Source organism: Vipera ursinii, assembly GCF_947247035.1.
Source record: "Vipera ursinii genome assembly, chromosome: 8".
NCBI classification, from domain to species: Eukaryota; Metazoa; Chordata; class Lepidosauria; order Squamata; family Viperidae; genus Vipera; species Vipera ursinii.
Window position 1 is genome coordinate 15,968,263 of NC_139519.1, and position 21,860 is coordinate 15,990,122.

The 21,860-nt window shown below is 42.7% G+C and overlaps 1 protein-coding gene across 2 annotated transcripts in view; it reads right to left on the minus strand.

The window, feature by feature from the left end:
• Positions 1-341: 341 nt before the first annotated feature.
• The window catches only part of DBNL (drebrin like), a 30,398-nt gene continuing 8,879 nt past the window's right edge, over positions 342-21,860 (minus strand). Inside the window, exons 5-14 of one of the 2 annotated variants that reach the window (XM_083368656.1) lie at positions 20,482-20,628; positions 19,099-19,176; positions 17,548-17,699; positions 14,721-14,775; positions 14,143-14,211; positions 9,306-9,414; positions 8,269-8,421; positions 5,604-5,725; positions 4,291-4,390; positions 342-2,970 (exon numbers count right to left, since the gene is read on the minus strand). In XM_083368656.1, the coding sequence (XP_083224782.1) occupies positions 2,831-2,970; positions 4,291-4,390; positions 5,604-5,725; positions 8,269-8,421; positions 9,306-9,414; positions 14,143-14,211; positions 14,721-14,775; positions 17,548-17,699; positions 19,099-19,176; positions 20,482-20,628 (1,125 nt within the window). In that variant the 3' untranslated portion in view covers positions 342-2,830. The remainder of the gene's footprint in view (positions 2,971-4,290; positions 4,391-5,603; positions 5,726-8,268; positions 8,422-9,305; positions 9,415-14,142; positions 14,212-14,720; positions 14,776-17,547; positions 17,700-19,098; positions 19,177-20,481; positions 20,629-21,860) is intronic. The other variant, XM_083368657.1, reaches the window with a different exon arrangement.

A 21,860-nucleotide genomic window follows, 5' to 3' on the forward strand; every position in this document is an offset into this window, starting at 1 on the left:
CTTGTCCTGTCCCTCCCTCCCACCCGCTCTTCCTGACCTAGTTAACTCAATTAGGCAACACAACTGCCATTCCCACCCAGCCTTCAAATCCATTGTTTCCAACCAAGAGATCCATAAAAGGCTTGAGAAATCTTACAGGGGGGCAGTATGGACAATTTCCTCATAGAGCAGAAGCTACTTCGCAGCAAACAATTTTGCGGACAAGCAGCTAGCACACTGCTTCATCCCAAGATGCATGATGAAAACAAGGAGAATGTCAGTTTGATTTTATAGATCAGGGGTGTCAAACTCGCCGCGTCACATGACCTGTCGCAACCTGTTATAGATTATGTGCCAAAAGATACATTTTACAAAACAGTCATTTAATTCTCAGATTTACTCACACCTTGGACGGTATCTCTTTACTCTCCTACCATCGGGTAGGAGATATAGGAGTATATCCAGCTGTACCAACAGGCTGAAGAACAGCTTTTATCCATGGGCTGTTAGGCTTTTGAATGGGAAACAATTTTACAAACTTTATGCATAATTGACTTGCGAGGCCGGTGCGTTGTGCAATTAGCTCACATGGTGTACTAAGATGAAGGGTTTGTGTCACTGTTAAGTTGGGGGTGGGGGCACGAAGGGAGGCTCAGCCAATTTCAATGTATACATGGTTGTACTTTGACAATAAAGTACAATAAATTCATTCATTGTCTAAGTTTGTCATTTAGAAAGCTAACTACATTCCAATATTTTAGGCTTCCTAACATTTTGCATGAATTAGAATTTTCAGCATCTTATTTCTGCCTGCAGTGGCCACGAAGATGCTGAAAATAACAGCTGGCCAACATCTGCTTGGTTACAAGATCCATACAGGAGAAAAACTGTTTTTTAACCTTATCGTTTGTTTCATTTCTTTTTTCTGGCACTTTGAGCTATCTTTCTCAATTTTTCCTGCAAATATTGAGACTACCATTCATTTCAGTTATGGCAAGTAAACGATCTTCCAAAACTTTTTTTTTAAAAAAAATCCAAATCACAGACTTGTGTCATTTTAATTCCTTTTCATTGTTATTTTGTCACAATCTACTCGCTTTTTTACCCCCACCATAAATCTTCAGGCATAGCAAAAGGATGGAAAAAGGAGAACTTTGAACATGAGACTGTGAAAAGCAATTGCAATAATCAATTATTCTACGCATCGTATAAATAAGATGATTAAGCAATGGGAATTACGGCCTTGCTCTCACTTCAGGTTTTAAAAGAGGGGCGAGATAGCTAACTATTAGAGTCCTACAGTGTCCATGGGTTGGGTTTAAATGGAATGGTCTCTTCCAAATCACAAATTCTTTGATCTGCTTGGGTAGAGCTGAAAGTCTGAAACCCGTTAAGACTATCTTGAGCCAACAAAACAAACATAAACACTGCCTTTGCGGGTTAATACCTCTATACTGTAAAGAGAAGTTGGTGGGAAAGAGTGGTCCTGAAGTTATTTAATATCTGGTTTCAGAACTTGTACCATTCTTGTATATTCAGCTGCCAGATGTTTTGTATCCTAGTTGTTTTTTTAAAAAAAACAACCACAAAATAGGCAGAAGAAATGAATTCCAATATTACCACAGCCGAATTTAACGTACTTCTGTCCTCCCAACCCTACATTCTAGAAAGGGTAACTGAACAAACCACAGTTCCATCGAGCAAGCCTCACCAAACCGACACACAAGCGTAATATTTAAAACTGTGTGTACCTACTACCTCTCAGTGCTAAGCCTTGATTTGGATCAAGTGGCTCATTAGCTATCGGCAGGGGTAGGCAACCTTGGCTCTTTTATGACTCGTGGACTTCAACTCCCAGATTTCCTGAGCCAGCCATGCTGAGGGAAAATGGAGAGGTTTCCAAGCTGAGCCATGCTGGCTCAGGAATTCTGGGAGTTGAAGTCCACCAGTCATAAAAGAGCCAAGGTTGCCTACCCCTGGCTATCGGGATTGAGTTCAAATCTAAACCTCCCCTGCCACGAGACCCACTGACACAGCTTTTTGTCTTATTGCCAAGTTTAAGAGTTTCTACAAATGCTCCAGGAGCTTCCATCCCCAATCAGCTGGCCTGTAAGTGGAGGAGAGGTCTTCCCTAAAGAATTGCTCCACTGAAATGGAATGAAGTTGCACAAAAGCAGCTTGCAGAAACCATGGGTAATTCGGCTCGTTTCAATCAGCTTTTCCCTTGGAGCAATTCCAAACAGGCTGTCCTTCAAAAGCAGCTTGAAACAATACATTTCCCCCTCAAAGCAGCACTCTGGAGTAAGTGGGTTGTGGGGCTGCAGCCTCAATCCAAGGTAATAATACTAAGGTCGGCATCTCTTAATGATTACTGCTCTCTTGCGCTCTCTTGCAAAGTTACAATAGGCAGACTGAAAAAAAAGAAAAGGTCTGCAGACATGTGAACCATTGCTTCCCTTTCTTCAAAAGAGCCCGGGTTGATATTCAAGAGTGCCACGGTCCGTGTGTGTCCGCAGAGAGCGGTTTTCGTCCAAGGCTCTTCCCACTACATGGTCTTCCTCTCTCTCTCTGAACAAACGGAAGTATTGTGTGTCACCCAAAATGAGGTCCATCTCTATCTGAAAACGCCTGTTAAGGAAAATGAACAAAGCAGAAAAAGGATCCGCTTCACCAAGCAGATGCAGAGGGTTTTTGCCAGCAATGGGGGCACGAAGGAATGGCCACCCCTCTCTTCAAAAAAACAAACAAACAAAAAACATACACAGCTTCATCTCCAAGGAAGTGGTTTTGAGGAAAGTTGGTCTTTCAGACATCACCTGCAACTCATCCCCCGCCCCCGGGCGAGGATCCCTTATTCGATAAGTTCCACGTAGTTGGCCGGAAACATCCCAAAGTGACCATCGGGCCCGTAACCTCGCCACCAGCCCTCGTCAATCATCTCAATGTTTGTAATAATGTTCTCAGGGTCGAAAGAGATCTCTGTGTCGTCAGCTAAAAGGTGGGAAGCAAAACACAACCTCGGTGTTATTATTTTTTTAAAGAAAGTAACAGGCCCAGTAGGGTACAAGGTCAGAATCACACTGTGGTCTTTGGTTTATGACCATTTGAATGACGGAGGTTCTGGCTCTGACTGTGGTCCTAAATTGAGGACCACCTGTAAATTGTGGTTTCTCAATCTTGGCACCTTTAAGCTGTGTGGACTTCAACTCCCACAATGCAATTTAAAGTTGCAGAGTTGACCTCACCATGAAGCTGCCAGGGTCAAGGAATCCTGCTCTAAACGAGCATATGTTTCAATTTTATTTAAATCACAACTGTAGTAATCTGGGTTGATTTATGCCAGGGGTCTTCAAACTCGGCAGGCCAACTTTGAAGACCCCCCCTGATTTATGCCAAACTCGAGCACTTAAACATTTAACCTCTTCTTTTCTAATGCTGCTTCTTCTTCCACTGTGGATTATTAGTTCTCCTTTCTGGAGACTCACAATATCCTGTATTATCATTTCAGCCTTTAAATCTGGGCTGTGCAATTTTTTTTTCTGAGCTGAAGATTGCATCGGGCTTTTGAGTGTTGGGTTGGGGCTACATTCAACCAACAGAAGCAGCCTGCAGAACTGTTAAGGAATTTGTTGTGCAGAGGTCTCCTTGTGCTACCAAAGAGTTGCACAGACAAGGAAGGGTACTGAGAGCAGTAAGAGTCACACAGTAACAAGAGTACACTGAGAGAGAGAAAGAAGCTATGTTACTAGCTCCCTCTTATGGCCATGAGAACACTTACACACCCATTGGCCAATTAACATCTTAAAGACATAACATCATGGTTAATATATTTTCAACCCAACATTGTAGGCTAACACCATATGCCTAACAAGAACCATGATAAAAAAATAAAGCAGGATCAAATATGAGGGAGTGAAACTATTTCTCTTGCATTTAACACATTCTTTCTGCTGGCATGCTAAAAGTTACAAATGCGGCAGCAAAAACTGGCCAGGCTTTGCGAATTACTCTCAATGCTTGTGCCTTAAAAAAAAAATTATATCCATATACTTTACATATTCAAGCAACCCAGAGCACATTCTAACTCTGTACAGGCAGAGCTTTAAACTTTTGTGGCTTCTGCGAAGGGTGGTAAGAAAATATATCTTTACTTCAGTAAGTATACTGTGCAAACTGCATCTTAAGCTCCAAAATGTGGCCGACTTGCAAATCTCTGATCTTGCTTTTTTAAACGTAAGGGAAAAAAAGAAAACAGCTGTTCCTAGGAAGTAAATATGAGAGATTAATGAAAGTAAAACACATTTAACATACCAGCTTGGTAGTCATACAGAGCACGGGCACATATTCCTTTTCCTTCCATGTTAAGGTTTTCTTGGTAGGCATCACTATAATCATAGTTTGCATCTTCAGGCTGTTCCCCAAACAAAGAAGGGTTAATGAGACCAGGAATGATATACTGAATCAGAGGCCATCAACCTTTCGACTACAATTCATTCACTAAAATGTCTTTTCCCAACCTTGGCCTGCTCCAGATGTGTGGACCTCAGCTCCCAGCGTTCCCAAGTAGCATAACCAAAGCTGAGAGTTCTGAGAATTCAAGGCCACACATCTGGAAGATGGCTGGAGTCAAAGAAGGTTGTACTAGCAAATCTCAATGTGCGTTCTGATGTAAGTGTACGAACCCAGTTTCTAGAAACATGGAGTAATTTATAGAAACGTAATTTACAGAAACACAGATTCTTGTCTGAAAGGAATGATGTAAAAGGACTTTGACATGGATTTTTGAAGGATTTTTTTTGGGGGGGGGGGCGGGTGTTAAGATCTGTCAAGTCAGATGTCACTAGGTCACAGGAGCTGATCTGCATCTTCTTCCAGGCAAAAATCCAGGGGAGAAGTTTTGAACAGAACATAAGCACATAGGTTTCATTACTTCATTACTTTTCCAATGAATGTCATAGGGAAACAACACACAGTACAAGAAAGGTATGAATGTAAAATAGGAGAAATTATACAAACATACCTACATACATATGTACATAAAGGTAAAGGTTCCCCCGCACATGCGTGCTAGTCGTTTCCAACTCTAGGGGCCAGTGCTCATCTCCGTTTCAAAGCCAAAGAGCCAGCGTTTGTCCGAGGATGTCTCCGTGGTCATGTGGCCAGCATGACTAGATGCCAAAGGCACACGGAACGCTGTTACCTTCCCACCGTAGTGGTCCCTATTTTTCTACTTGCATTTTTACGTGCTTTCGAACTGCTAGGTTGGCAGTAACAGGCGCTCACTCTGTTACGCGGCACTCGGGATTTGACCCGCCAAACTGCTGACCTTCTGGTCAACAAGCTCAGTCTCCTAACTCACTAAGCCACCGCATCCCTACTACATACATACATATATATTTACAAAACCTATTGTCCTTCTTAACATAGGTTTCCCTGGTTACATTTACATAAAAAAAACATGCCAGAGAAATTAGGGAAATTGCAAATGGCAAGTACTTTTTCTTAACAGATATTTTGATTAAAAAAAAGAGAGAGAGAGCAAAGGACATAACAATGTTATCTTGCTAATGCAGTCAAGAATAATCCAATTTGTATTGATCTGCCGTTTGCCAGCAGAGACTAACCTCAGGGGGCTTGTCGTAGAGAACATGCTGGTTTGGGGGTTCCTCGTACAGCGCCTCCTGTTCTACCTCTGCTTCGTGGATTGCAGCCCCTGCCTTGTGGTTCTCCTCCCTGACGGAATTACCTGAAAGAAGCATTCTTTCTCAATCTTGAGAAGGTAAGACTCGTGTTCCAGGGTGTATTTCTTCCTTCAGTTAATAACTCCCCCCCCCCCCCAGGATGCCTCTGCTCCATATCGCTCTTGCTCTCTTTTCAGTACAGCCAGCAGCTTACTTGTCTTAGCGGGTCTCACTTTGATTTTTATTCCACCTTTATTCTTTTTACAAGTAACTCAAGGAGACAAACTTATCTCAACACACCTTCCTCCTCCTATTTCTCCCACAATGACCCTGCAAGGTGAATTGGATTAAAAGAGAGTGACAGGCCCAAGCTGGTGTTCATGACTAGAACTGAACTGTCTCCCACTGACTGGTCCAAAGTGACCCGGCTGGCTGTCATGCCTAAGGCAGAACTAGAACTCAAGTCTCCTGGTGATTGGCCCAAAAGTCGCCACCCTAGCCAGTTTTCATGCCTAAGGCAGAACTAGAACTCAAGTTTCCTGTTTTCTGAGACAGCATCTTAACCACTACAACACAGGTCGGCAATCCGCAGCTCTGGAGCCGCATGCGGCTCTTTCATCCTTCTCCTGCGGCTCCCAGTTTGCAGAGAGACAGACAGAGACAGAGAGAGGCACTTGCGCTTCCCTTCTCTCTCTCTGTGTAATTCATGCTGTTCTCCGAGAAGCTAACAAGCTTATTGGGTGGGGCTCCTACCTTTGCTGCGTCTCTACAGGAAGCAGCAGAAAGCAGGGCAGGAGAGCCAGCCCAATAAGAATGTGTGTCAGCTTGTCCGAGAACAGCATGAAGCCAGCTTGCCAGGTGAGAAGATCAGAGAGAGGGGGGGAGAGAGAGGGAGAGAAAGAGAGGGAGGGAGGGAAAGAAAGAGAGAATGAACTCATGCACAGCAGCCTCTATTTTTTTAAATTAAACTCTTCAGTCAAATTCTATCCCTTGCACGCATGCGTGCACGCGCGCGTCTTGTGGCTCCAGTGTTTTTTCTCTCTCCAGGAAATGAGTCCAAGTGGCTCTTTGAACTTTTAAAAGGTTGCCGACCCTTGCACCACACCAACACATTAACCTTTTTACACACATGCAAACTCATTGGCTCTCATTTATTTTCCCTTCCCGCAAGCTTTTCCGATGCAGCAAGAAAGATTATACCAATGGCCACATGGAGGAAACAGGACACACAAACACACACACACACACACACACACAATTACACAATATTCGGAGTAACTGAACAGAGAGGGATCTCGTTGGGGCAACAACAGACTTTTCAAGCTTTTGAAGAAAAGAAAAATCAGTGAGACGGATGGCTGAAGCTACACGTCTCACATCTTCTCACTTCAACAAAACAGGAAGTACAAACCAGGGAAGCGTTCCTTTTGACACAAGGGTGAAAAGAACAGCCCATGGCTGTTCCAACCTTAGCAAATCTAGCTAATGGAGAATGAGACACAGATTTGGTTAAACAAAGGCTTGGTAAAGACCTTTTGAGAGCAGGACTGAGGAGATTGGTTGTGAGAATGTACCCATGGCCTGGGTGCATCCTTGCATTAAAAGAAAGGCACCTACGTGTGTGCAAGAGGTATAAAAAGTACAAATGGACCTGAAGCTGTCCCAAGCAAAAATTCCTTTTTCTTCTTCAGTAAAATAATAGTAACGAAGGTAAGCAGCACGGAAAAAGTCGGGACTGGAGCATCTTTCGTAGTCAAATTCAACTTTCTCATGTTGGGAGAACGCTGTACTACTCTCTCAGAGAAAGAAAAAGATGAACAAGGCCTACATCTATGCCAGAAATAAAGTTAACATAAATGTCTTCTGTTTTTCTATAACCCATTTTTCTTGCAGGCTTTCGGAGGGGGGAATAAATCTTTCCGAGCATGAACCTGGTCACAAAAAGGCAAAATTTTAAACCCTCTGGGGAAATCATGGGTTAGTCAAAGGTACTTTCAGGATAACGTTGTGTCCTGTCATAAGCCCTGCTCTGGAACACCCTCCCCCCCCCCAAGATATGTCTCACAGTCTTTGACTGTGTTCAAAAGAACTCTGAAAACATGGCTTGTTTTCCAGGCCTTGGGTTAGAAGAGCTGGTGGGTTCTCCATAACTGATGTCTGGTATTTCAACGGGGTTGCTTCTTTGACTTGCATGATTTTAACTTGTGTTTAACTGTACTGCGCCACGGATTTTTACTCTAGGCCACTAGAAGTTAGGAGGGTCTTCTATGTTTCTAAAACAAGTAAATAAGTTAACTTTTAATGTGTACTAATTTATTCATGGGCATTGTTGTTTAATTCGTTTTTAATTTTTGTATCTTGTTTTTTAATATGTATTGCCCTGTTCACCGCCCTGAGTCCTTCGGGAGAAGGGCGGTATACAAATTAAATTAATAAAATAAAATAAATTAATAAATAAACTTTAGGTGTGTCTTCCAACTGGGACACAGGGAAGAAAAGTCAGAACTACCCCTGGCTATTAAAAAAAGAAAAACGCCTCTTGCTGTTTTAAAAAAAGGTAATGTAATCAAGGAACAGAAATCACACGCTCTCATATAATGCTTTTTACCAAGTTCGGGAACAGGAAAAACTGCAGGTGTGTCATGACCAGACGAACGAACAACAGGAGGAGGAGCAGGAACATCCTGTGCAGCAGGTTGGACAGGGGATACAGGATTCTCCACCTGGCTTCTCTCCTGGAGGAAAGGGCTCCGTAACTTGCCTAGGAAAGGAGCCAAGTCAGTCCAGAACACAAAATTGGTTAGACCCGTCTCTCTTATACAATAAGCAGACTTTGGCTAAGCTAGCTCAGTTACTGCCTTGTTGCCTGATGCTATCCATTCTCATTCAGAAATGTAACAGTGTTTTGTGACGCCAACCACAAGAACTACAAGTAGTCCACAACTTACGATCATTAGTTTAGTGACTGTTTGAACTTAACAATGGAAAAAAAGGGACTTATGAAAGTTTTTCAAACTTATGACCCACGGGGTCACGGGATCAACATTCTGAGGCTTGGCAACCAGCTCGTATTGACAATGGTGGCAGCGTCCCAGGGGGTCACGTGATGGAGTAGCATCCTCATGGTCACGTGACTTACGTTCGGATGCTTGACAACCGACTCACATTTATGACGGTCGCAGTGTCGCAGGAATCCCCTCTGGTGACCTTCTGACAAGCAAAGTCAACAGGGAAGCCGGGTTGACTTAACAACCGCATTACTAACTTAGCAACTGCAGTGATTCACTTCGCAACTGTGGCGAGAAAGGTCGTAAAATGGGACAAAACTCACTGGACAACTGATTCGCTTAGCAACGGAAATTTTGGGCTCTGCTGTGGTCCGAACGTCAAGGGCTACCTGCGGTCAAATTAAACCATGCCTCCAATGCATACATACTAATGGATAGCATTCAATCCTATGAACCAAATTCCAAGAGCCAAATCATGGCGATCAGGTTTCAAATTTCCACCCTGCGCTTGGCGGAGAAGAAAAAAAAATATGTTCCCGGTTGCCGAGGTCTGTTTCTGACATCCCTGTCCCTGGGGAAAGTAAGTGATGCCCTTTGACGTGTGCCTTCCTTAGTGTAGGAGTGTGTAGAAGAATACCTGGCTGGGAGCTGACGGTGGCTGCTGCTTCTGTAGACATGGACCTCTCCTTCTGTTTGAAGATCTCACGAGGATTCACCGATCGTTGAGCTACTAGCGATGCTGCTTCCTAAAACAACAAAACAAACAAACAAAAAAGGATAACTGAATCCTGATGAAATACAAAACTCAAAAGCGTGGAAAGGAAGACGGAACTCTAGCAACAGCAAAAACCGCTGCTGCCCACCCTTTGCATGCAAGGGGGAAAATGCTACCTTTGGCTGCCTACGTATCTTACTCAATGTAAAACCAAAACCAAAACACCTTACTAAGAGCCATCAAAATCCTTTCCTCAATCCCACACTGCCAGGTGTGCTGGGCGACACAGCCACAAATCACACAGTCTGCAGCTCGCACAGCCCCTGAACGTGCTGAATGAGGGTTAAGAGAGGATTTGGGATAATCAATCAATCATTCAGCAGGAAAAGCTCAGGATGAAGGCATCCATCGAAAAGGTTTTACTCGTTGTAGGTATACACACCGGGGGTGGCACAGTGGTTAAGACGCTGGGCTTGTCGGTTGGATAGCCAGCCGCCCAGCTTCAACACCTGAGTGCCAGGTGACAGGCTGAGCTGCTGTCCTCACCCCAGCTCCTGCCAACCTAGCAGTTCAAAAGAATGTAAATGCGAGTAGATAAAATAGGTTCACTTTGGTAGGAAGATGACAGTGCTCAATGATGTCGCGCTGGCAGCATGACTGCAGAAATATCTTCGTGCAGTGCTGGTTCAATGGCCCTGATATGCGAGATGAGCACCACCCCCCAAAGTCAGCAACAAATTTATGTATATGCACCAGTGTGCATAGTTGTTACAAGGCTAGATTAGGAATGGGGGAAACCCAAACTGTAGTTCTCCTTAGTTAGAGAAGAAACTGACGGACTTTAGACCAGTTTCTCTCTATCTCTGTTCTAAAGTGGGAAGTTGAAAAGTATCTACCTACCAGCCCATATTGGACTAGTTCAGGGGTAGGTAACCTTGGCTCTTTTACGACTCGTGGACTTCAAATCCCAGAATTCCTGAGTCAGCATGGCTGGCTCAGGAATTCTGGGAGTTGGAGTCCACGAGTCGTAAAAGAGCCAAGGTTGCCTACACCCCTGGACTAGTTTGATAGATTACAGTCTATAACATTCAACGAAGAAGCTTCTAACTTCCCAGTTTAGAACAGAGATAGAGATAGATTGCTCTACAATCCGTCAGTTGCTTCTCTACCTAAGGAGGACTACAGCTTTCATCTTGCGGTGAATTGATGGGGGATAGGTGTGAAGTATTACAGAAAAGTAATAACCATCCTCATTCTTTCACTAAAGTTCAAAGCCACGGTCCTCACTTCCTCCAAAGATAAAGCAAGCAGCCCAAAGGTGCTTTCTCAAGAGGCAACTGGATCTTCTTTGTTTTTCTTTGAAGATGTTTCGCTTCCCCTCCAAGAAGCTCCTTCAGTTCTGAACTGAACTTGGGACAACCTGGATGGCTGAGAATCGCCACAGAGATAAAGCAAGCTCCCACTGGTCAAGGTGAAGCTTGCATATGGACACATACCTTTCTAGATACTGCAAAAGACATGAAGGCTTTGGGCCAAAGCACCTCTTGTTCATTATAAAAATAAACAAATGGGATAGTAAAGCTTGCCTGAAGATACCATATGAAGTCCTTGTGCAAGATATCCTTTTGAATATTGCATCTACTACATCGGATACCAAGTTAAAGGGTGAAGGAAGGTCCCTGCGGACAGCATTAATCTTTTCCACTATGGAAAAGATTCAGAAGGATCAAGGAATTACAAATAGCTAGTCAGAAGGAGGAAGACTCTCACAAACCAAGAGATGCAGAATGGAGTTAAGGTAAAGGTAAAGGTTCCCCCACACACATGCGTGCTAGTCGTTTCCGAAACTAGGGGCCGGTGCTCATCTCCGTTTCAAAGCTGAAGAGCCAGCGCTTGTCCGAGGACGTCTCCGTGGTCATGTGGTCGGCATGACTAGACACCAAAGGTGCTGTTACCTTCCCACCGTAGTGGTCCCTATTTTTCTACTTGCGTTTTTACGTGCTTTCGAACTGCTAGGTTGGCAGAAGCCGGGACGAGTAACAGGCGCTCACTACGTGGCACTCGGGATTCGACCTGCCAAACTGCCGACCATCTGATCGACAAGCTCAATGTCCTAACCCACTGAGCCACCGCGTCCCTTTCAGAATGGAGTTAGTGAGAAGGTATTTTCAAGCAGGGCAAAGTCAAGAAGAAAAGCAGCCAATCTGCTCAAATTAAATCCTCCGGTAAATTGTCCAATCCATGCCCTTAAGGGAAACCCAGAGGAGAACAGGGAAGAGAACAGAGTCAAGTTACCAAGAATCCCGCAGGCAACTGGACGAGTCTAAATCAGAATCCCACAAGAAAATAAAGGGAATAACCAAGGAAGCACCACCATCAATTGGAACAAAAAAAAAGATCCACTTTTTGACATTGTGAATAAATAATAGGGTGGACAAGAATCCCTCAAGGAAATTCAGCTCGAGAGCCACATGCTATAGCAGAAACCTTCTTCAACCTGTCACCTGTAGACTTATTGGTTGGCTGGCAACCGTGAAACTGAAATGGATTAAAAGCAGGTGAAATAAAGATAAATTTCCCAGAATCTCTAGCATTTGTCACATATAGCCAGGAAACCTGGTAATTAAAGGTAAAGGTTCCCACGCACATGTGTGCTAGTCGTTTCTGACTCTAGGGGGCGGTGCTCATCTCCGTTTCAAAGCCGAAAAGCCAGCGCTTGTCCGAGGACGCCTCTGTGGTCATGTGGCCGGCATGACTAGACGCCAAAGGCACACGGAACGCTGTTACCTTCCCACCGGAGTGGTCCCTATTTTTCTACTTGCGTTTTTACGTGCTTTCGAACTGCTAGGTTGGCAGAAGCTGGGACGAGTAACAGGCGCTCACTCTGTTACGCGGCACTTGGGATTCGACCTGCCAAACTGCTGACCTTCTGATCGACAAGCTCAGCGTCCTAACCCACTGAGCCACTGCGTCCTTTAATTAAACTGGTATTTACAGTCTCTCAAAATCTGGAAGACAGCTAGTTGGGGAAGTTTTAGTGATAAGGTGTATACCTGTATTCCTCTTAGGACCACCCTAGGGATCAGAAAATTGTGAAGCAGATACCCCGCCGGATGAAGCTACAATTAGGAGAATACTTGATTGTGCAGAAGCAGACACATTGACCAAGAAGTTGAAGGGTAAAGAAGAGACACCAGCATTTCTATCATGGAATAAATGGTATATTTGGATGGATAAAAGATTAAAGAAATGAGGGTGGCTTGGAGGTTGGTCAAAAATGAAGTGATATAGTTTTTGTTAATGAATAAGCTTTGGAGTTGGATAGTTATAAGAGACTTAATGAGTGGAATATAATTGTTAGTTTAGAAGTAGATATAATTTGAAATTTTTGAAATGGTTTTCAATTTTTTGATTTCTTCGTTTTCTGTATATTGTAAATGTTTTTTTTGTCTTTGTTGGTGTATGGTGTGTTTTTAACACAAAATGTAAATAAAGATTTATTTAAAAAAAAGAAAGAAAATTGTGAAGCAGCACAGTCATTAAGTGAGACATCAGGTCTTTTGTTTTTCAATGCAGTCGTAACTGTGAGCATTCACTAAACAAACGGCTGTTAAGTAAGGACTATCTGTCCAACTGTTCAATTATAGAGTTCTGTTATGTCTAAATCAGACATTTGTTTTTTATTATACACACTCTTACATTTTTCTGTTAACCACATACTATACCAAAAAGGATGGAGTAATCTTACTTCCTGAATTTTTCTACAAAGAGTAGAGGAAGCGGAATTTGTTCCTTTGCCAACCTGCACACAGAAACCAAACCTGCTGTCAAAGGGATCAGAAGTCCATTTCTAGGTCATTTTTTCCCACAAATAAAAGCAAGTAATAAAAATTAGACTTGTGGACTGCTAATTTTTGTGGGGCTATTTACAACGGCAAGAAGTTAGAAACACAGTAATTCAGCCGCAAACGTGATTTTTAGTCACCTCTTGGACACAGGAATGGAGCAAGGCTTCATTGTCAGAAAAATGCACGACAAATAATTATCTCGAATTATTTTCAGAATCAGGCAAAAACGTAGTGAAAGAGACAACAAGTGAAAAGTATATAGCCTTAGGAGACGCGGATGACTTTTTTGCGACCATGATCCAAACTGTTACAAAAGAACCAATGACAAGGTTCTTACGAAAAAAAATTCAAGTTTGAGCAGACAACAGAAGAAAAATGAATTATCAATCGCAATCAATATTTAGAATTATCATTAAAAGGGAGAGGTTTTGTTATCAACAGAAAGATCAGTCTGGTACTTTCTTAGTTACTGGAAAACTGTATAAATAGAGATAGCCTTCAGATGTCCCAGGAACAGAGATAGCCTTCAGATGTCCCAAGAACAAAAGAGAAACAAGGATTGAAGGGTTTATGCATCTGTATAAGTATTCAGCCTTCCTAAGGCAGGAAGAGGTAAAGCAGATACATGAAGATCCTCTTCTGGGTTAAATTCTGGCTGCACTGTTCATACCTGCCAGCTACAAGAGTGTCTGTATTAAACATGCAATGCTCACAATGATGCATGCAGTGCATTGCATGCACAGAAAATGTAGTGAGATTGATGAATTGTAGTTGTTATCCAGCAAATCACCAGTTATCCCTGTTTTGATCGAATAGGCACCAAGAGATGATAGGAAGAAGATAGAAGTGATAACACCGCATGCTAAGGCACTGTGAAGAATGAGGAGAGGTTGGTACTTCTCCCCCTGTACCTGAGCTTTCTCCACAGACTCACTCCTCCGTGGGAAACCTTTCTTGCTGCGAATTTCTTCTTGCTCCTTCTGTAACAAAAGATGACCCCTTACACTTATGGTGAGGTCAACCAGAGATGGCACCAGGGTGAGGGAAGTTAGACTCTTGGCTTGCACTGATGATGTTACCTAGTTTGGTAATGAAATGTCTGCAAGAAAACCACCAAGCTTAAAGAGCACCAAGAACTCCACAGTTCAATTCTGAGCTACAAATATTCTCATCTATTGAAATCATGGCTTTGTCAAAGAATGTTAAGGAAAAATTTCTTCCTACGGACCAGACTCACGTCATTCAATCGATCAAGAAAAATAAGCAAAGGATGGCCAGAATTCCACTTCTACCTACTACATTTTAAATTTGGTGCAAATTTAACCAGCAGAAACGACATTTATGTCTTTATGACAGCACTAAAAGTTCTCAGGACTTGCCTAGGAATTCTTTGCTATCTTTTATCATCTTCATAGGCAAGAAAGCAATTCTATCTTCAGACATCTCTTTTTAAAAACAGAGAAAAAAATGTGATCATTTCCAACCTTACCCATTGTTGTTTTTCTTGTTCTTTTGAGTTGGCTTCCTGTTGTTGCTGGAATTTCCTGCAGATTTAAAAAAAAATCAAGAGCTGTGGTTAACAAAAATTATGCCATTCAGATCTTCAATTTCTAAACTTAGCTGTGTCCTTCAACGTAATTCTAATTTAATCTGGTGCTCTATTCACAACAACAACAAAATACATAAACCCATCCCCATTACCAAAAAGAGAGGAACAGAACTAAATCTGTGATATCAGAACTTTAATACTGCAAGAACTTCGCTGGAAGCAAACAGGGTTTTTTCCCCCCATTTTTCTATTTCTGTTTAATAGAATTCTATTCCAAGAGATGTACCATCCAGAACTGCACAGCCCTCAGGGGCAATTTTGACTGATTTATTTATTTATTTATTTATTGATGGGATTTATATCCCGCCCTATCTCCTGAAGGACTCAGGGCGGCTCACAATAAAACATATAATAAGTACATAAATCAAGATAAAATGAAAATTGAGAACATCAGTGCAATAAAAAATTAGAGAATTTTAAAATGAATTAAAAATACTAAATATAAATTAATTAAAATGCCTGTCAGTCTAGGTCAGCTTGGTGGAACAGGTGTGTTTTGAGGCCGCGGCGAAAGGATTGGAGGTTTTGGGCTATCCGAAGCTCAGGGGGGAGCTGATTCCATAGGGTTGGTGCTCCCACAGAGAAGGCCCTCCCCCTGGGGGTCGCCAGCCGACATTGCCTAGCTGACGGTACCCTGAGGAGGCCTTCTCTGTGTGAGCGTACTGGACGATGGGAATTTGTTCCCGGCAGCAGATGGTCCTGCAAGTATCCCGGACCTAAGCCATGTAGGGCTTTAAAGGTAAGTACCAGCACCTTAAATCTCACCCGGAGGGCAACTGGTAGCCAATGCAGCTCACGCAGGAGGGGTGTAATATGGGAGTATCGGGAAGCTCCCATCACAACCCGTGCAGCTGCATTCTGCACCAGCTGAAGCCTCCGGGTGGTCTTCAAGGGCAGCCCCATGTAGAGAGCATTACAGTAATCAATACGGGAGGTAACGAGTGCGTGGGTGACTGTACGTAGGGCATCTCGGTCCAAAAAGGGGCGCAATTGGTATATAAGACGAATCTGGGCAAATGCCCCCCTAGCCACGGTTCCAATGTGATCTTCAAAACTGAGTCGTGAATCTAGGAGGACGCCCAGATTGCGTGCTTTATCAATGGGAGGTAACATCTCATTTTATTTCATTTACTATGAAATATTCTGCAACTCTACAGTTTCGTTTTCATTATAAACGCTCAGATTTCAAAATGTTCTTCTTCTCCGTCAGAAAATACAGGCAGTCCTCAACTTACTACAATTCATTTAGCAACTGTTCAAAGTTACCACGGCACTGAAGAGCGACTTATGGCCATTTTTCACACTTGCAGCCATTGTGGCATCCCCGTGGTCATGTGACCAAAATTCAGAGGCCTGGCATCTGGCTCATACCTATGACTGGCATTGCTGTGATCTCCTTTTCCAACCTTCCGACAAGCAAAGTCAATGGGCAAATCAGGTTCACTTAACAATCATGTTACTAATGTAACAGCTGCGGTTACATAACGACATGTGGCAAGAAAGGTCATAAAATGGGGCAAAGCTCAATTAACAAATGTGCCACTTGACAACAGAAATTTTGTGCTGAATTCTGGTTGTAAGTCGGGGACTACCTGTATATCTCTTTGAAAGGAGGGGAAGACGTCGAGTTTTTGATTTCTGGCAAAAACTGTCTGGAGAAGACATGCAGTTTTCTTGGTAAGGTTTTTCGGAACTGGCTTGCCATTGCCCGCTTCCCAGGGCTAAGAGAGAGCGACTGGCCCAAGGTCACTCAGATGGCTTTGTGCTGAAGGAAGACTAGGGTTTGTGGTCTGTTGGTTTCCAGCCCTATGTCTTAACCAGCACCCCAAAGTGGCTCTCTTGATCTCTAATATAGCATCCTAGAATTTATAAATATAGCCCAATATACAATAAACTGTCAAAATCTTCCTTTTTTAAAAAAAAATAGCAAGTTAACTCTGGAAAAGAAAAGTTAACATCACTCAACTGTACTATCTTCTTTTATTCTCAAGTGTCTTCCACTAAGCAAAAATCTGGGTTTAACTAAAGTTAACAAATTCCACACTCAGGTGGATTTCATTTAATTAATTTAACCCCACAATTCAGTGACTGACAATCAAGGGCCACAACTAGGCCCCAAACATATGACTGGAATTCATTCTATTGTTTCATAATGTTGTCTAAATCAACCTTTTAAAAAAATTGCTATTTGCAGGCCAAGACACACATAAAGGTAAAGGTAAAGGTTCCCCCGCACATGCGTGCTAGTTGTTTCCGACTCTAGGGGCCGGTGCTCATCTCCGTTTCAAAGCCAAAGAGCCAGGCTTGTCCGAGGACGTCTCCATGGTCATGTGGCCGGCATGACTAGATGCCAAAGGCGCACGGAACGCTGTTACCTTCCCACCGTAGTGGTCCCTATTTTTCTACTTGCATTTTTACGTGCTTTCGAACTGCTAGGTTGGCAGAAGCTGGGATGAGTAACAGGTGCTCACTCTGTTACGCGGCTACGCTACAATTAGAGACATAAAAACTACAAGCAAGACATGTGAAAAGAGGGCTGAAGGTTTTTGTCACAAGTGATCCTCCCCAACACTTCAGCCTTGTTGCACAGGTAGTCTTCAACTTACGACCACAACTGAGCCACTTTGCTTCTCTGGGATCAATGTGGAAATTTAAATTGAATCTTAAATTAAAACTGAAGACTACCAGGAAAACCAGTTCGACTTGCCTCTGAGCATCAATCTCCTGGGCTCGCTCCTTGTATCTTCGCTCCCGTAAAGTTGCTTCCTTCAATTCCCGATCCCGACTCTCTTTTTCCAAACGTTGACGCTCTTCCTCCACTCTCCTCTTTTCTTCCATCCGGCGGTTTTCCTCGTCTTTCTGAAAGAACAAACCGTATTTCAAAGCAGGAACTTACGGAGAACTAGACATAGGAAGACCTATAAAGGACCCCACAAAAAGGTGCCAGGGTTTTTGCGCAGCACTGGAAAAATGAGATAACACCCTTGGATGAAGCGATAATTAAGAAAATATTGGATGGTGCAGAAATGGATAGACTCACACTGAGAATCAAAGAAAAAGAAGACACAGAATGCATCCATACATGGAACTTATTTTATTAACGGCTGGAAAAACGAGATAAGAGAGTAAGAACTTAACTTTTATGACTAAGCAAAAAATTAACCCAGACAACATGTTGTTCATTAAGCCCTTTGTTGTTAGTTGCGAAGTCGTGTCTGACCCCCTCATGACCCCATGGACAACGTTCCTCCAGGCCTTCCTGTCCTCTACCATTTTCTGGAGTCCATTTAAGCTCACGCCTACTGCTTCAGTGACTCCATCCAGCCACTTCATTCTCTGTCGTCCCCTTCTTCTCTTGCCCTCAATCTTTCCCAGCATTAGGCTCTTCTCCAGTGAGTCCTTCCTTCTCATTAGGTGGCCAAAGTATTTGAGTTCCAACTTCAGGATCTGGCCTTCTAAAGAGCAGTCAGGATTGTAATGATAGAAAATTAATAAAATACTTTTTTTTAAAAAAAAAAAGTGCCAGGGTTTGAACTACCATGCCAGCAGTGGACAGCCCTGAATAGGATTCGCACTTCACACAGTGGGACTCTCTGTATAAATGGGGCATAGCATCCTCCCCTCAGTGTGACTGTGGAGTTCCACGTAATCTGTAGATCACATTGTGATATAAACGATGCTGTGCCTAGTATAGATCTTCTGAACACTTGCATTTAATTGTGCTTCATTAATCTAGGTGAAATGTTAATATATAGAGCTAGCCCATGTATATGACACAATAAATAAATAAACGGAGAACTCTATACATATATTAAATTGGGTAACTTCTGCTTACAAGATTGGAAGACAGTCTTATAATCCTTCCTATTAAAAAGGACGTTTCAAACAGCTGATGCTAAGATGTTTCTGCTCAAGACCAGCGTTCTGGGACTTGAAGTCCATAGAATGTAAAGTTGCCCATAGTTGCCCATCCCTGCTATAATTTATTTTATTTTATTTTTATTACATTTATATCCCGCCCTTCTCCGAAGACTCAGGGCGGCTTTCATGCTTAATGTGTGCACAATTCCACTTCCAGCCACTTAATCCACCTTTTAAAAATCCTGGCTTAATACAATGTGAAAATCTACCAATTGTTTTCAATGACCTGAAACATAGCCCTAGAAAACTAAGGAAGCTGTAAATAAGCCACCAGCTAACTCAAATCCCCAACTGATATTTCAGCAGCAACATGAAATGGAATGAGGGAAATACATACCTCTGCTTTGGCCCAGAAGTTATCTTTGCTGACCCTTTTAATCTCAGACATAGCATTTGTTTTCTGGTAAACAGAGCCCTATTGCAAAAAAGAATCACACTGCTTCAGAAATTCCTGGGCTTAACTGCACTTGGTTATTAATAATTTATTTGATAAAAAACATTTAAAGAAATAAAATGCAAAGCTCCGTAAAAGAAAACAAGACAAAAAGAAGCACGGGATCTACAGATTAAAATAATCAATATATTTAGTTAATACAAAACTTAAAATTAATTACATCATTAATTAAATGCACAGAACTAAATTCATTCATGTCCTAATTGTGTTTAATTATTAATCAAGGTGCCAGCAAGCTGTTAATAGACTTCACTTTTTGGAACCCTCAGACATTGAATTAGGTAAATGTTAACAAGATATTTCTTCTTCTCAACCCATTAAAGGCATGGGGAGCATTAAGCCATTTCAAAAAAAACTACTTCCACAACCTTACTTCCCCTTGTGGACTAAGAACCTGAATTGCAATTTCAATGGAAGTTTGGCAAGCCTATTATTTTTACTACCTATGATGGAGTGGCAGGAAACCTCTGGGGTTGGTAAGTTCGACCTGAGTGTGTGCACTCGGGAAACGACTGCCACCGCAGGCTGGGTTGGTGATTATTCCCAAAATGTCTACCATGTCAGGTGTGGCAATTTTTAAAGTATCTTTTTACCAGGAAACAATGTAATCAAGTCTACAATCTTCCTCCTTTTCCCCATATTCAGGCTTCAATGCCGCCATTTTAATTTTCCCAGAATGCCAATGGGGACTTTGAGCAACTCAGGGGCACCCTGAAAGAAAGATAACGTTAGAGGTTGATGCACTTCAGCTTCTCAGAGTCCCATTTATATGTTAAAATAATCTAAAACCGCAGCTCCAACCAGTAGTTGGGGACCACTTGTATCCACAAAATTACTTTAGATGGTCCCTGATGCAGGCATCCAGAGAAAACTAGGCATATTTTTTTGAATAACCAGACTCTCAAAACTGCAAGATTAAGGCTGTTCCAGCTCAAAATCTTGCCAGATTCGGTGTCATTTTCCCAAATCTTCTAAGATTTCAGATTGGGTAAATCTCTCAAGAGCTCAACCAGGTTATAACATTAAAGTTGCTATGGTATTTAATCTTTTGTTACGGTATGTGATCATCTGGGTCACATGTGCCATGGAGTCAGGAGACTCTGCAGTGCTATTCTCTCATTTATGAGGTGGCCCACGGAAGCTTTTGATGACCTCTCAAGACCAGGCTAATCTACGCAAACCGAAGTCGGATGGGGAAGAAGTCTAATGAACTCCAAAGAAGGCAACAAGTGGCATCATCTTGACCAACTCAAGCTTAGATCTTACCACAGGAGCTTGTGGTCCTGCATCCTGGAACTTGCTCCCTTCTTTATGGAAGTTATAGTTTGCCCCTGAAGCTTTGGCCACCTTCTCCATAATGGTCTCCGGCTCCACATCTTCATCAGCCCGAGCATTTATTGTCACATGAGCACCCTGAAAGAAAGGAAGTGCATGATTTCCTGCTTGTGATTGGCTGATAATCGTCGGGTACACCAGGCCAGACCCTTTTTTCTTCATTAAGCAACAGGCAAACAAAGTATGTCTGGATGTGATGCACCAACCCATTAGCAGGTACAGGTACTCCTGACTTATGACTACAACAGTCCCCCCCCCAAATCCATCACTAAGCAGTGTGGTCACTAATTGAGGCATCATAGGACTGTACCTGATTTTACCACCTCACTGCCAAGGTTGTAAATAAGTGACAGGTACCAAACACCTGAATCATGATCACCTGACCTCAGGGACGTTGAGTGTCATTAATGCAAGAATCAGTCCTAAGTCACTTTTTTCTGTGCTATCGCAACTTCACACAATTGCAAAATGAATACTTGTAAGTCGAGGACTATCTGTTTAGCTTCATGGAGAGCTAACCAACATCCATCTATATATCTGTAGAAGCAGATTTGCCACCTGGAATCTTTCTAGAGCAGGGGTAGGCAACCTTGGCTCTCTTATGACTCGTGGACTTCAACTCCCACAATTCCTGAGCCAGCCATGCTGAGAAAAAAGGGAGAGGTTTCAAAGCTGAGCCACCCTGGCTCAGGAATTCTGGGAGTTGAAGTCCACCAGTCATAAAAGAGCCAAGGTTGCCTACCCCTGCTCTAGAGACAGAAATCTTATTTTGCAGAATTGCTGAGAAATGCCAGGGAGGCATGCTGGATAGATATAGAGGTAGTCTTCGACTTACAACCACAATTGAGCCCGAAATTAGTATGTTGCTAAGTGAGAAATTTGTTTGGCCCCATTTTACGACTTTCCTCACTACATTTGAATTCACTATAAGTGAATCACTGCAGTTATTAAATTAGGAACGTGGCTGTTAAGTGAATCTGGCTTCCCCCATTGACTTGGCTTGTCAGGAAGTCACAAAAGGGGACCCCGGGACCACCAGGGACACTGCGACCGTCATAAATGTGAGCCAGTTGTCAAGCATCCGAATATAAATCACGTGACCATGAGGGATGCTGCTACGGTCTTCATTGTGAAAAATGGTCCTAAGTCACTTTTTTCCAGTGCTGTTATGACTTTGAACGGTCACTATATGAACTGTTGTAAGTTGAGGACTGCCTGTGGTTTCAAGAGTTAAGTCATGTTTGGTAGATGAATCTTTTCTCCCAAGGATTCTGTTCTAAACAAAAAGTAACACAGAACTAAGAGTCTAC